We start from the raw sequence: 16218 nt of genomic DNA on the forward strand, positions 1-16218 counted from the left end.
ATGCCACATGTCTCTTTGGGGTTGCTTCATCCTGCTGGCCTTTGGGTGGTAAGAAGGACCCAGGTCCTCCCTCTCGTAGTATTCTGGCTACGATGATTGATTCAGAGGTGAGCATGTGAGAGAAGGAGGAACAAAATCCTTCTTCAGAAATTTCCCTAACATAGATGAAAAATTTCTGTCTCTTGGGATCATAGAGCTGGAAGGATTCACAGCTCCCTCTTCTCCACTGCTTGAAGGAAATCCTGTGTGTGGCGGGACTGAAAGATTGGGAGAAGCGAGTCCTGGCAGCATCAGTTCTCTGACTTCGGGCCATAACATGTTCAGTTTCTCTGGTTCCTTCAGTTCTATGTGTGTGATCCACCCCAGTTACCAAAAATCCTTTTTTGTTTAAGTTGGTTTGATTTGGGTTGTTCAGTGCTCCAGAAAGTATCCCTACTGATTTATGCTGTAGGCGGCATTCAAGTCTTGCCATTTTAGGGGTGGCCGGGTGGCTCAGTGGGTTAAGCATTTGACTTCCGCTCAGGTCATAATCTTGCGGTCTGTGAGTTCAAGCCCCACATTGGGCTCGGCATTGGTGGTGCGGAGTCTGCTTGGGATTTTCTCTCTCTCTCTCTCTCTCTCTGTCCCTCCTCTACTTGCGCTCTCTCTCTCAAAATAAATACACTTAAAAAAATTTTTTTTAAAGTCTTGCCATTATAAAGAACACTGTGAAGCAACTTAGTAGCTACATCTTTTGCACACATGCATGCTTTCTTTCCACATTAAGAAACATTTCCAAAGTAGGAATTGCTGAGTCATAGAACACGTAGATCTGAAAGGCTTTTGATGTGTGTGAAATTGCCTTCAGAGAGGTTGTCCATTTAGACTTTTGTAAGGAGTGTATATGTCCCTATTTCCTTACAGTCACGGGAATACTGAGTATTATTATTTTTTTAAATTCCCAAGTAGATATACTGCTTTTCTATACCTGTGTATAGAACACCCATACCTGTGTTCCCAAATAATGTCTTAATAGGATCATAAAAAGAGAGCAAAGATCAAACATGGATGGAAATATGGAATGACACCAGAAAAAAAGGGAGGAGTCCAAAATTTGTTCCAAGAGCATTACCACTATGAATACTCAGCCCTGGGTTTTCCCCCAGAACAGGTATTACGAACTGGCTGAGCCAGTATGAATATTTCAGGGAGAAATAAACTTGAGGAAGTGACAGAAGTCCTACCCTGGGTTACCACCTTAGCCTGGGGCTCCAGTAGGTTATTGGCTGGAGCATTAATAAAAACTCCACACCCTGTGGGGTTAATATATATGCTATAGCGGGGACCCAGATTTCTGGTTCCTGCTCTTGAGGAGTCTGTCTCACCGGCAAAGATGTGGGCTCAACTCCTTCTAGGAATATTGGCCCTGTCACCAACCATTGCAGAAAAATCTCTCCCGTAAGTGCTTGGTGTCAGAGGTGATGTAGGGCAGGTGGCTTCTTTGTCTATTTTTCTCAAATGTTAATATGCGGGAGAAGAGATAACCTTTGACTTATTTTAATTTCCTTCTCATCTGTTCCTTCTTTGGTTTCATTTCTCCTTTACCCAGAGAGAAAGGCTGAGGCATCAAAAGGGAGCCTTAGGAAAGATAATGTTTAAAAAAAAAAGATAATGTTAAAATATAGTAGAGTCCTAATACCCTGTTCTCTGTAATAGAATTAATTTCCCTCTTGGTACCCTAGGCATAGGTTCTCAGTGATGGTCTCCTAATTGTGGGAGGTTTAAGGCTATGCACTGAGTTATTTGTTACTCATCTGTTCCTCCATTATAGAAAATAAGATTCCTAAAGGCAAGGGCTCAGTCTGCTTAATTCACTGCTATATGCTGAGTTCTTAGGAGAGAGCTTAATTTTTCACTGACTGAATGTATCATTACTGCCCTGAAACCCTTATATTTCCTTAATAGAAACTACCTGGTGACCTTACCAGCCCAGCTTAACTTCCCCTCTACCGAGAAAGTTTGTCTGGATCTGAGCCCTGGGAACCATGATGTAAAATTCACTATTACTCTGGAGACCAAAGACAAGACCCAGAAGTTGCTAGAAACCTCTGGGTTGAAGAAGAGACACTTCCATTGCACCTCCTTTCTGGTAAGCACAGATTCAACCCTGAATCTGCTCCCTTCCTTTTTTATCCTTCTTTGGAGACACTTGGCACAATCTAATTGTAAGTACGATTTCTGTTGCCTTACTTTTGCCACGGTCTTTAAACTTATCTCCCCTAAATGTAAACTCAGCTCCTGGCCATAACTCATTCACCATTTCCTTGACCTTGGATTTCTTCCTTTAGTTTTTGACCTTAACCTCTGAATATCGTTTCCCTTCTTTTTCCTGGCAGTGTGTTTTACGGCCCTAACTTTGCTACCCGCATCTAACTCAGCTCTTTCCTTCCACCCTCCCACTCTGGGGTTGAGACCAGTTGATTCATTCCCCAACATCCTGCTCCTCCAGAGCCCCCTTCTCTTGTCCAGGTACCACCTCCTGCTGGTGGCACAGAAGAAGTGGCTACAATCTGGGTGTCGGGAACTGGAAATAACATCAATTTTGTGGAGAAGAAAAAGGTTCTGATTCAGAGGCAGGAGAACGGCATCTTTATACAAACTGACAAGCCCATCTACAACCCGGGGCACAAAGGTAAGAGGCATACATAGGGGATTCGACAAAAGACTGGGGAAACCACTGCACATATTCCAGAAAGAGGGGCTTTGTGGTTTGGGGGTAGGCCTATGGGGCAGGAGGGAGGAAGTTCTGGAGGGATGAAGCGTGACAAGTGTGGAATGCCTGCTGTGTTACGGAAGCAGAGAAAAGTGGGTGGAGTTGCGTGTGTGTGTGTGTGTGTGTGTGTGTGTGTGTGTGTCTGAAACAAAAGTATACATTTCCCGGGAATGGCGTTTGATCAGTGTAGCTAGGCTGCTGTGTCTTATGGCGAGCTGCTTGTCTGTGAATAAGAAAGCATCAAAAGCATTTGGCTTAAGCTCCTGATATTTGTACTTTGTGCCTTCTTCCCTAGAAGGGCATTCCATTATGATGTTTCCAAGTCAGGGGCTTTTATCTGTCTGTCAGTGTAGGTTGTTTGTTTTGTTTGTTTGTTTCTTTGTTTTTTAAAAGTAAACCCTGACCAGGTTTTGCTGACTCAGAAGTGGGGGGGGGGTGCGGCAGGGAGTGGAAAGAGTGGAAGAAGGACTGGAGAGGGGGAAATCCCTTTGCCAATGATGCCTATTCTATTCTAGTGCATTTCCGCATTGTCACCCTGAACAGCAGCTTTCTTCCCGTGAATGACAAGGTGAGAATTCAGTTGGGAAGAAGGAAGGGGAGAGGGGTAGGGCAGACTGAGATAGAGCAGGGAGAAGAAGAGATTCTTCTTCCTAAGAGCGTGAAGAGGTGAAGTCCTCTGAGGAGCAGAATGCTTGTGCTAGCCTCAGGGCACAGGTCCAAAGCCTGCCAGTCCCCAGCAGCCTAAAAACAGCCAGAGGTGCCAGCTCTTAAGCTGATAGCTGCGAACATCAGTTAGGTTAATATTCCTGAGACGTGCTTGTATCCACTGCCCGTTTTAAATGTTTTCCATGTTATTTTATTTTTTATTTTTTAAAAATTTTTGAGAGAGAGAGAGCATGCGAGTGCCAGTGGGGGAGAGCGGCGGGGTGGGAGGGGGAGAGAGAGAAAGAGAGAGAGAGAGAGAGAGAGAGAGAGAGAGATTGATTTCCAAGAATCTCAGGCTCATGACCTGAGCCCAAATCAAGTGATGGATGTTCAATTGACTGAGCCCCCCAGGAGCCCCTCCACTGTCGTTTTAAGAGTTTCTAGAGGGGTGCTGGGTGGCTCGGTAGGTTGAGCGTCTGACTCGATTTCAGCTCAGGTCATGATTCCAGGGTTGTGAGATCGAGCCTCACATCAGGCTCCGTGCTGATGGTGGAGACTGCTTGGGATTCTCTCTCTTTGTCTCTTTCTGCCCACCGCCCCCCCCCCCTTTGTTCGCGTGTGTGCATGCACACTCTCTCTTCCTCTCTCAAATATAAACAAACAAACAAACAAATAAATAAATAACATAGAGTTTTTGAAAACTTCAAGATTTTCTCTCCAGGAGTGATACCACATGACTTTGCAGTTCAAAAATTAGAAATAATTCAGGAGGGAACGCCTGAGTGGCTCAGGCGGTTGAGCATCTGACTGAGGCTCAGGTAGTGATCTCATGGTTCGTGGGTATGAGCCCTACATCGGGCTCTGTGCTGACAGCTCAGAGTCTGGAGCCTCTTCAGATTTTGTGTCTCCTTCTCTCTCTGCCTCTCCCCTGCTTGCACTCTGTCTCTCTCTGTCTCTGTCAAATAAACACTGGAAAAAAAAGAAATAATTCAGGAGTATTCCTAGCAAAAATTAGAAATAAGAATATCCAATCCCACCTTTTTTTTTTTTTTTTTTTTTTTTTACACTACAAGGCAAGGTGATTTATAAAGTAGGCAATTCTCCTAAGGCTACATTACATGCCTAAGGTAAAAAAATGTGGTAACACTTGGCAATTACTTAAAGGTTCCTTAAACAACTCAGTCCCTGGAATCATAAGCCTTTTGATAGGTTTGATCTCAATTTAGGGCTTGTGTCATTTTTATATTTCTGAAACACTTACCTCACCTCTCAGACATTTCTGCTGCCTTCTTTGCCCTTCATTCACAGCCCATGATACATGATGTGTCATGAAGCTTTTAAAGATAATCATAGGGCAGCATTATTGTTATTTCCATCTCCCCTTCTCAGAGTTTCTTTCCTCTCCGTGCAGTGAACCTATGAGCTTTTTTTTTTTAACCATTATCCTCATATTTCATTTTTAGGCTGTTTTCAATTTTTTTATTTTTTAAGTTTTAATTAAAAATTTTTTTTCACTTATATCCAGGTTAGTTAGCATATAGTGCAACAATGATTTCAGGAGTAGATTCCTTAATGCCCTTTACCCATTGAGACCATCCCCCCACCCACAACCCCTCCAGTAACCCTCTGTTTGTCCTCCATATTTAAGAGTCTCTTCTGTTTTGTCCCCCTCCCTGTTTTTACATGATTTTTGTTTCCCTTCCCTTGTGTTCATCTGTTTTGTATCTTAAAGTCCTCATATGAGTGAAGCCATATGATATTTGTCTTTCTCTGACTAATTTCCCTTAGCATAATGCCCTCCAGTTCCATCCACGTAGTTGCAAATGGCAAGATTTCATTCGTTTTGATGGCTGAGTAATACTCCATTGTATATATTTACCACATCTTCTTTATCCATTCATCCATCCATGGACATTTGGGCTCTTTCCAGACTTTGGCTATTGTTGATAGCGCTGCTATAAACACGGGGGTGCACGTGTCCCTTCGAAACAGCACACCTGTATCCCTTGGATCAATACCTAGTAGTACAATTGCTGGGTTGTAGAAGCTATGAGCTTCTTGGTGAGTAGCTTCCTCTGCCATTACTTTCTTTCCCAATTTGGAATTCTTTTTAGCTTCTCCTTCCTGTCACCTGTATCCTTTCTGTATCAATCGGGTTTAATATTGACTAGTTATTTCTTAACAGACTGTTAATTCCAGAGCAGAGAGGAAAGGCTAGGGGAAAATGTGACCACAGCCCAGTATTATTTTAGACTCCACTGGCCCCTGAAGGTGCCTGAAGGTTAAGGGTCCCATTAACTACCTTTCTTCTATTATCTCTCCTCTGCTCAAATTAGACCCCATTACTGAGAGTTGTTCTGATTTCCATAGTTATTCTCTCTTTCTATCTTAAAATTACTCCTCCCCTACACCATTTCTTTAGCCAGCCCCCTACTCCAAGTTCCAAATTTGAAACTCCTGTTTGAAACACTGAAATCAACTAAAGGAATTTTACTAAGAAACTGAGGGACAAAAATTGTGAAGTTAAGCGACTGAAGTATACTTGAGATTAACCGAGCCTATCTACTTTGGTGGCAACACCCATTTATTCAGAAACCTCAGCCTACTTCCAGGTGGAAACGCTATCTTCTTACTTGAACACTTGTTGTTTTCCGGAGCCTGCTTCTAAGTAATTGGTGTTCTTCCCGCCTCTTGACTCTCCGTGTGAGGAAAGTACTTTGTTATCTGAGAAGTGTTCTTTTTCTCTAATTTTTAGCCATCCGTAGTAATCTCATTTTTGTCTCCTTATTATCTGTATAGCTCTGGTTTGTGAAAGTCTCAAGCCTCTCCTTTGACCCCGAAGGGGAATGGAATGTGCCACCTCAAAATGGGCCACTGTGGCATGTGGATTGTTTTGAACTGCGGGTAATCAAGAGCCAGCATGCTCAGGAAACATTTTTTTTTTTTTTACCTCTCTCTTAACTGACTGAGAGAACTGAAATAGGAGGCCTGGCCCAGTTGCCAGATATAACTTTTTTTATCTAAAGGATTTATCTGGGGGCACCTCGGTAGCTCAGTCGGTTGAGGTCCAGGTCATGATCCCAGGGTCGTGGAATGGAGCCCCAAGTTGGGCTCCATATTGAGCCTGGAGACTGCTTAAGATTCTCTCTCTGTCTCCTTCTGCCCCTCTCCCCCTGCTCCTGTGCTCTCTCGTGCATGTTCTCTCTCTCTTTCAAAAAAAAATATTTATCTACATGGTAAGGCAAAGATTTGATTACCAACCATTTGTTCTTCTGCTCTCTCTGTGACTTGCCCGGTGTCCCTTTGAAACCCCAGGCACCTTTGCCATTCCTTAGCTCAGGATGATACAGAATCTTCAATTGCCTGACTGCCTTGGGGTCTCATTGTCTTTGTGGGGCTCCCAAATGCCAGTAATCAAATGTTTTTCTCCTGCTAATCTATCTTTGGATTACTAGGCTAGCCAAAGACACTAGAAGGGGGAAATTTTTCTGTCCCTCTAATCCTTACCTCTCATTTTTTTGGTTTTTCTGAAGAACTGCCATGATCCTTGATATCCAGGCTGACAGCTGCCTTGACATGACGTGGTGCTTGGCCCAAGAATCAAAGGCAAACACCACCTTGACTTCATTTCTGTTTCCTTCCAAGAGAGATGCAGCCCCTGAACCCTCTCTGAGACCACACATCTAAATTCCAGCTTTCAATCCCATTTAGTTTTTTTTTTTTTTAAATGTTTATTTATTTTTGAGACAGAGAGAGACAGAGCATGAACGGGGGAGGGGCAGAGAGAGGGAGACACAGAATCTGAAACAGGCTCCAGGCTCCGAGGGGTCAGCACAGAGCCCGACGCGGGGCTCAAACTCACGGACCGCGAGATCATGACCTGAGCCGAAGTCGGATGCTCAACTGACTGAGCCACCCAGGCGCCCCAATCCCATTTAGTTTTTAAGTGTATGTAATACTACTTGGAATGCCCTGAACTTAATAGGTGTACAGTCTCTAATCTGAGTTTTAATTGCATTAACGTTTATGTATGTATGTATGTATGTATGTATGTATTTCGCATTTATTGATTTTGAGAAATGTACGAGCACATGAGCAGGGGAGGCGCAGAGAGAGAGAGGGAGAGAGAGAATCCCAGGCAGGCTCCACGCTCAGCATGGAGCCCGACTCTGGGCTTGACCCTAGGATCCTGTGATCACGACCTGGTGGAAATCACGAGCCGGATGCTCAACCGAATGAGCCACACAGGCGCCCCTGCATGTATCTCTTCAAAAGCGTATTTCAGGGGCACCTGGCTGGCTCAGTCTGTAGGTCATGTGACTCTTGATCTCGGGGATGTGAGTTTGACCCCCAAGATGATTGTACAGATTGCTTGAAATCTTTAGGGGTGCCTGTGTGGCTCGACTGGTTAAGTGTCCGACTCTTGATTTTGGCTCCGGTCATGATCTCACGGTTGGTGAGATCGAGCCCCATGTCCAGCTCCGCACTGACAAGGCAGAGTGTGCTTGGGATTCTCCCTCTCCCTCTCTCACTGCCCCTTTCCCCTGTGTGTGCGCGTGCGCACACACTCTCTCTCTCTCAAAATAACTAAATAAACCATAAAAATTTTTTTTTTAAATCTTAAAAAAAAAAAAGAAAAAGTACATCTTAAATAATCATGATCTCATTATCAAACCTAAGGAAATTAATAAGAATCATTTACTATCATGTAACACCTGTCTTAAGTTAGGGTTTTTTCAAATGGCTGATTTTTTTTTTTTTCAAACTAGGATCTGATTAAATTCATGCATTACATTTGATTGTTACATCTTTCAAATCTCTCATAATTTAAAATAGTCTTATTTTTTCATTGTCGCCTTATATATTTTTTAGGAGAGAGAGCGAGAGACGTGATCAGGCTAAATGACTTGTAGAATGTCCCCATTCCAGAAAATGACATTGACTTTTGAGGAAGCCTAGTTGTCTTATAGAATATTCAACGTTCTTTTTTTATTTTTTATTAAAAAAATTTTTTTTTAATGTTTATTTATTTTTGAGACAGAGAGAGAGAGCATGAACAGGGGAGGGTCAGAGAAAGAGGGAGGCACAGAATCTGAAACAGGCTCCAGGCTCTGAGCTGTCAGCACAGAGCTCGACGCAGGGCTTGAACTCACAGACCGCGAGATCATGACCTGAGCCGAAGTCGGACGCTTAACCGACTGAGCCACCCAGGTGCCCTTCAAGATTCCTTTTTAAAAAAAACTGTTTATTTATTTATTGTGAGAGACAATGAGAGGGGCAGAGAGAGGGGGAGAAAGAGAATCCCAAGCAGTCTCCATGCCCAACACAGGACTCTGATCCCCACCAACCATGAGATCATGACCTGAGCTGAAACCAAGGGTCAGACCCTCACCTGACTGAGCCGCCCACATGCTCCAAAATATCTGACATTCTTCATTCGTCTGGTTATGTCTTTCTTTGTAGTCTAACTTGCTCCCCTATGTTCTGGAAGTAGTTCTGAGGTCTTCATTAGATTTAAACTGAACCTTTTTGGCTAAAATATTTATCAGGAAATGCTGTGAACACCCAATGTATCTCTTCAGAAGATACCTAATGTCAGGTTGTCCCGTTATTAGTGATGATGAGTTTGATTACTTATTTAAGGTGGTGATAGCCTAATTTCTCCAGGTAAAGGTATGTCTTCTTCTTAAAATTTTTAAAATGTTATTTATTTATTTATTTATTTATTTATTTATTTATTTATGTATGTATGTATTTAAATGTGAGCTCTATGCCCAAACTGTGGCTTGAATTCATGACCTCAAGGTCAAGAGTCACATGCTGTACTGACTGACCCAGCCAGGCACCCCTGTCTTTTTTTTTTTTTTTAATTAGCAAGTAATTTTGGTGACACTTTGACACTTAGCCCAATAACCCGTTCACCATGAACTTAGTGGTTTTAGCGTCCATTTTCTTGAAGAAACTATACAGGGTCCTTTGATGGAACTCTTTTAAACAACGTATTTTTTAGCGGTACCTGGGTGAGTCAGTTGGTTAAGCGGCTGACTTCAGGTCATGATCTTGCGGTTCCTGGGTTTGAGCCCCACATCAGGCTCTCTGCTGTCAGCACGGAGCCTGCTTCAGATCCTCTGCCTTCCTCTCTCTCTGCCCCTCCCCTGCTCATGCTGTCTTTCTCATTCTCTTTCTCTCTCTCTCTCTCTCTCTCAAAAATAAATAAAACATTAAAAAAATTTTTTTTTAATGTTTTATTTATTTTTGAGACAGAGCATGAGCAGGGGAGGGGCAGAGAGAGAGGGAGACACAGAATCTGAAGCAGGCTCCAGGCTCCCAGCTGTCAGCCCAGAGCCTGACGCGGGGCTCAAACTCTTGAACCATGAGATTATGACCTGAGCCAAAGTCTGCACTTAACTGACTGAGCCACCCAGGCGCCCCCAATACTTTCTTTTAAGGCATGTGGTGTAGAGCACTAAGGGATGCAAAAGCATCAGAAGCTTCATTTCTTCAGTTTCTGGAGACTGGCAATCCCTTTGAGGAAATCTCTTCTCTCTCCTCCCCCAGCCAATAAGCTTTTGCTCATTGTTACCCTTATGGAGGCACCAAAGAGCCATTTAGAAAGGCTCAGAGAAAGACAGACCTTGTGAATTTTTTTTTTTTTTTTAGAGGGAGGTCACAAGTGAGAGGGTGGAGAGACAGAATCCCATGAGGGGCAGAGAGAGGGAGAGAGAAGCAGGGCTCACCCGAAGTGGGGCTCAAACTCACCAACCGTAAGATCATGACCCGAGCCTCAGCCAGATGCTTAACCGACTGAGCCACCCAGGTGGCCCCTTGTGAACCTTTTGCTTTCGGCCCATCCTTATTGAGTATCCTGCTTTAACCCACGTTGTCTGGTTTTCCTTTTCAGTACTCCATGGTGGAACTGCAGGTAGGTAGAAGTTTCCTTTCCTTTTCTGTCAGCTGTGGAAAAGGGGAGATGATTTTGGTGCTCAACCCCGAGGCCAGAAACCACTCTGAGATGTTGGCCCAGTGCCCAAGATGGAGCCCGCAGCCCAGCACCCACAATTCCCCCCAAGCCATGCCTGCTCTCTGGCCTGTGCTCTCCCACCCTCTCAGGCCTGAACCTCTGTAGATAAGGACACACTGCCCTGCGGCCACCAGCCTTCCCACTCTGATTCCTGTGACTTCTCTTCTCCATGCGAGTTCCACTGGGCTCAGTTCTGTACTCCTCTTATTGTCATGGCCGTTCTTGTAGACGCTCAGCAGTTGGCTATGACGTGAATACCTGTGGGCAGTGCCGAGAAGGACAGGGACCAGAAAGTTGGAATATCTCATGGCATCGCCTCCATTGTTCTGTTACCTTATCTGTCAGGTAGCTTACGATAAATTCCCTCAGCATTACCCCTACATAGGCACCGAGAACAAACAACTCTCTGTAAAGGCCATCCTAAAGCCCACTTTCTGAAACTGACAATAACACCTTAGAGGACTCGATCTGACTCTTTGAATCCACAAGGATGCTTTTCTTCCCCAGTGGGGTCCGGCCCTATAGGAAAATTTATTTAGCAATAAGAAAACTATAAATGAAAACTTAGCCACAAAGAAAATTATGAATGAAACAGGGGGCCCTTCTTCCTGGATGCAGACCACGGAGGTCATGAATCCCAGGGAGTGGGATTCTTTACCTGCGCTTTGTGTCTTTACCTGCTTTTTGTAGCGCAGAGCGAGAGACGGGCAGGTACGTCATGAAGTTTCTTTTTAATGAACGCAGGACCCAAATAGCAACAGGATTGCCCAGTGGCTGGAAGTGATGCCGGAGCAAGGCATTGCGGACCTGTCTTTCCAACTGGCCCCAGAGGCAACGCTGGGGACCTATACCGTGGCAGTGGCTGGGGGCAAGACCTTTGGCACCTTCCTTGTGGAAGAATATGGTAGGTGGGAGAATCAGCAGGTCAGAGCGTTGGACAGAATCTTGCCCCCAAGTCAGCAAAGGTACAGTAAAATATACTACGGGGAGGGATTCTTGATTCGTTTTTGAATCCTGGCTAAGCCAGCTAATAACGTTAGGAGCAGTTTTGCCTTGCTCGTCCCCTCCCTTAACTTAATTCATTTAATTATCACTGTTTCTATATCCCTCTGTCTACTGTCGGTAGGGTCAAATCCTTTTTCTTGCCCATTTTTGTTTCCACTCTCCCCAGTGCTGCCTAAGTTTCAGGTGGATGTGGTGGAACCCAAGCAGTTATGGACCGTGGAGGAGTCCTTCTTAGTGAAAATTTGTTGTAGGTGAGACTAAAGCTCTGGATCTGGTGGAGATTACAGCTATATGGAGAAGAGTGACAGGGGAGAGTGGTTATGGAGGCAGTGGTTAAGACTCGAGACATTTTATGCGGTCCAGAGCCGTGACTTCTCCCAGAACACATTTTCTTTTTTTGTTGTGTTTTTTTGGGGGGTTTTGGGTTTTTTGTGTTTTGTTTTAGAAAGAGAGAGAGTGAGAGGGCACTCAAGCGGGGGAGGGGGGGAAGAGACAGAGAGAGAGAGAGAGGGAGAGACTCTTAACCAGGGTCCACAGTCCACGCTCAGCACAGTGTCTGACATGGGGTTTGATCCCATGACCCTGGGATCATGATCTGAGCTGAAATCAAGAGTTGGACAGTCAACCGGCTGAGCTACCCAGGTGCCCCTACATTTTCTTTTTTTTTTTTCCTTATTTATTTATTTATTTATTTATTTATTTATTTTTGAGGGAGAAAGTGTGCGTGAGTGGGGGAGGGGCAGAGAGAGAGAGAGGGAGGCAGACGATCCAAAGCAGGTTCAGCCCTGTCAGCAGCCAGTAAGCCCACCGTGGGACTCAGACTCACGAACGGTGAGATCATGACCTGAGCAGAAGTCAGACGCTCCACTGACTATGCCACCCAGATGCCCCTCAGCATTATTAGTTAGTGTCTGCTTTGTGTGGAACACAACAGTGAATCCCATGAGAAATCGGGGTAAGGAGAAAGAAAAGCATCGATCTCGGTCCTTCGGATGGTATTTGTTGTGTGGTGGCCGACACCCCAAGGCTTTGGGTAAAGCAGGGAAGTGGACCAGACTAGTGAAGGGTAGGACAGGCAGTGCTTCCAGAGGCTGGAGTACGGAAAAGAAGGAAAAGTGGTGTTTCGGAAGAGGAGGGCTGGATCTCAAGTGGAATCTCCCAACTCTGACTTGCCATGCTTCTCTGGGTTAGGTACACCTACGGAAAGCCCATGCGAGGGGCAGCACAGGTATCCGTGTGTCAAAAGGCGTATACTCACCATTTTCCAGAGGCAGAATGGGAACAGCTACCCGACAGATGCAAGAACCTTTCTGGACAGGTGAGTAAAGGGGATGTAGCAAGGGAAACTTATTCCTGTGTCCGAAAGTAACTAAGCACCAATATACCAATATAGAAAAGTAGTAAAAACCCCAAAGTAGGGACCTTTTCACACAATCGTCGTCCCAGTTCCAAACCACAAGGCAGTCTTCTTTATTCTAAACAGGTTAAGTCTTTTAGAATCTGCCCTGGAGTCGAGAAATTAAGCTAAATCCTTGTGAGGCACAATTTTCCTGCCCTGCAGTTGGTTCTTTCTCCCCCTCTCCGATCTTGGAGCTTCAACGTTGCTTCATGATTATCTGTGTCGGAGGAGAGTTTTTCTTTCTTTTTTTTTTTTTTAACGTTTATTTGTTTTTGAGACAGGGAGAGACAGAGCATGAACAGGGGAGGGGCAGAGAGAGAGGGAGATACAGAATCGGAAGCAGGCTCCAGGCTCCGAGCCATCAGCCCAGAGCCCGACATGGGGCTCGAACTCACGGACCGTGAGATCGTGACCTGAGCTGAAGTCGGACGCCCAACCGACTGAGCCACCCAGGCGCCCCATAGAGAGTTTTTCTTTCTTAAACGTGGCGAAACTAAAGTATGGAGATCAAAATTTCTGTCCATGGTATATTATCAAGTGGGAGTAGAAGTTAGGTGATTCATCCTCCCTTTCTCTCTCCCTGATTGCCTCACTAGACTGACAAATCAGGATGCTTCTCAGCTTCCGTGGATATGTCCACCTTCAACCTCACTGGTTACACGTACAGCCACAGCATCAATATTGTGGCTACCGTGGTGGAGGAAGGAACAGGTAAGTTGGACACGCCTGCCTTCATTAAGAAAAGAGACAGGAGAGGGGCGCCTGGGTGGCTCAGTCGGTTAAGTGGCCGACTTCGGCTCAGGTCATGATCTCGCCGTCCGTGAGTTCGAGCCCCGCGTCGGGCTCTGCGTTGACAGCTCAGAGCCTGGAGCCTGTTTCAGATTCTGTGTCTCCCTCTCTCTGACCCTCCCCCGTTCATGCTCTGTCTCTCTCTGTCTCAAAAATAAATAAATGTTAAAAAAAAAAAAATTAAAAAAAAAAATAATAAATAAATAAATAAAGAAAAGAAAAGAGACAGGAGAAGGGCTGTCCTAGGAACAGACCCATCGAGAGGGCTCAAGACCTACCCTCATTAGTGTTTGGGAACGAGTCTGTTCTTAGTTCACCGTCAAAGAGAAATGCCGGATTCCAATCTGTCATTCACTACCTATTTCCCCAAAAGTTTGGGGAGGAGGAGTTCGTTTGGATCTTTGGCCGGAAATGTGTTCAGTTTCATACGTCCAAGGTGGCACTGTCCTTTCAGGGATTTTACGTTACACACACAGGGTGTTTAGGTCATCATACGTCTGGTTTCCCTCTTCAGGAGCAGAGGCCAATACCACTCAGGATATCTACATTTCTTCAGAAATGGGATCGATAACCTTTGAAGACACCAAAAATTTTTATTACCCCAATTTCCCCTTCACTGGGAAGGTAGGTTGAAACTTGTCTCTACACCCAAAAGGTGCTTAACCATCCGCTGTTGCCTTCTTCCTGGAGACATATAATAATAGCTCATTTAACATTTTTTTCTCAGTCCTTTACGTGTATTCGCCTGTCTAATCTTTACAACGATCCGATGAGGTAGACACTATTATTGGCCCCGTTTTACCGATGAGGAGACTGAGGTACAGAGAGGTTAAATGATTTTCCAAAAGTTATACAGCTAGTAAGTGGCACCTAGGATCAAACCCAGGCAGACCGCATCCAGAGTATATAGTCTTAATTCCTTGGGTTGTGCTGCCTTTAGTCTCCCATGAGATGTGTCTTGAATATTAATGTGACTTCATTGCCTTTCCCAGTGCCCGGGACTCGTACTCTAATGTCCAAATCTTTGAATTTTAGATCTGCACGGTATCTGGAGAAATCATCTAGTCTCCTCATCTAAGCAAGATTAAACGTGCCTTAACAGGGAGCCAATTATCGCTCCTTAAGCAGTTTCTTCAGAGATTTAAAATTTTCCTTTGTTGGAGTCTTCTTTCTGATACTTAACAATCTGTCCGTCTCTCCAGTTTATCTTTGTTAACGTCCCAAACAGTCGTTCAACACAATAATGTAGCATACTTCTAGATCTATTTAGATCAATCCTTAGCCATCTTGTCTCTAGACCAAGGGTAGATCCAGATTCTCTGGGAGCCTATGGATTATAAATTTGGGAGTGGAAGGGGATTCTCTCTCTAAAAAAAAAAAAATAATAATAATGTACAGAGAGGGGCGCCTGGGTGGCTCGGTTAAGCGTCCGACTTCGGCTCAGGTCATGATCTCACGGTCCGAGAGTTCGAGCCCCGCGTCGGGCTCTATGCTGACAGCTCAGAGCCTGGAGCCTGTTTCAGATTCTGTGTCTCCCTCTCTCTCTGCCCCTCCCCTGTTCATGCTCTGTCTCTCTCTGTCTCAAAAATAAATAAACGTTAAAAAAAAAAAAATGTAGAGAGCCTTGGAGGGGGGGAACCTGTGTAAATGAAGGGTCCTGAAGCTTCATTAGCTACGTGACAAATCTACTCCTGCTCCAGGCTGAGCTGCTTCTGTTTGCTTCTCACTTCCCCACAGATGTCAGGTTCCAATGCTTGAATCGCATCTACTTGTTTCTGGACTCTTTCGTGAAATGTATTCTTAGAGTTTCTTTTCTCACCTCACTTCACCTCATACTTGAACCGACTCCAAACCTAACCCTAATTCATGCCCTCATAACCTTCACCCTTTAGATAAGAGTTAGGGGCCATGACGGCTCCCCCCTCAAGAATCATTCAGTATTCCTGGTGATTTCTGGCATAAATGGAACCACCAACCAGACCCTAACTACTGACAACGATGGCCTTGCTCCCTTCGAGCTGGATACAGTCAGTTGGAATGGGAGAGATATTTCTCTGGAGGTAAGCACCGAAGAGGACACGCTTTCCGGTAAGGCTTCCCTGAAGGAAAACCTCAAACTTTTCCTCTTCTCTCCCCTCCTCCCTCATTTGTCATTCTGTCAGCATCATTCACCAGTCCTGCTTCCCAGTTGACAAAAACTTTTGTTGGCCTTTAATATCAACCGAATAAATTTTCCTTCAGGTAAGCAATGTTATTTCTACTAATTCAGCGTACGACTTATCCTCATCTCTATTTGATCCCATATTTAAAATCAGCGTAGGGAGAGGGCATCTGGGTGGCTCAGTTGGTTGAGCATCCAAATTCGGCTCAGGTCATGATCTCGAGGTTTGTGAGTTCGGGCCCCGCGTCGGGCTCTCTGCTGTCAGTGTAGCACCTGCTTCAGATCCTTTGTCCCCTTCTCTCTCGCTCTCTCTGCCCCTCCCCTGCTTGCTATCTCTCTCTCAAGAATAAATAAACATGAAAAAACAAATAAAATAAAAGTAGAGTAGGGAGGACAAGATAACTCAGAGTCATTTTCTTCCCTCTCTGTCCCTCCCTCCACCCGCT

At 44.8% G+C, this 16218-nt stretch overlaps 1 protein-coding gene across 2 annotated transcripts in view; it reads left to right on the top strand.

Moving 5' to 3' along the window:
* The first annotated feature begins 1352 nt into the window (after positions 1–1352).
* A2ML1 (alpha-2-macroglobulin like 1) overlaps positions 1353–16218 on the top strand; it is a 43073-nt gene continuing 28207 nt past the window's right edge. For both annotated transcript variants that reach the window (XM_078450110.2, XM_078450111.2), the window contains exons 1-11: positions 1353–1437; positions 1945–2128; positions 2509–2671; positions 3268–3320; positions 10299–10319; positions 11163–11322; positions 11590–11674; positions 12615–12741; positions 13419–13533; positions 14126–14235; positions 15504–15671. In XM_078450110.2, the coding sequence (XP_078306236.2) occupies positions 1373–1437; positions 1945–2128; positions 2509–2671; positions 3268–3320; positions 10299–10319; positions 11163–11322; positions 11590–11674; positions 12615–12741; positions 13419–13533; positions 14126–14235; positions 15504–15671 (1251 nt within the window). In that variant the 5' untranslated portion in view covers positions 1353–1372. The remainder of the gene's footprint in view (positions 1438–1944; positions 2129–2508; positions 2672–3267; positions 3321–10298; positions 10320–11162; positions 11323–11589; positions 11675–12614; positions 12742–13418; positions 13534–14125; positions 14236–15503; positions 15672–16218) is intronic.

The sequence above is a fragment of the Panthera onca genome, chromosome B4 (genome assembly GCF_046562875.1).
Source record: "Panthera onca isolate mPanOnc1 chromosome B4, mPanOnc1 haplotype 2, whole genome shotgun sequence".
NCBI classification, from domain to species: domain Eukaryota; kingdom Metazoa; phylum Chordata; class Mammalia; order Carnivora; family Felidae; genus Panthera; species Panthera onca.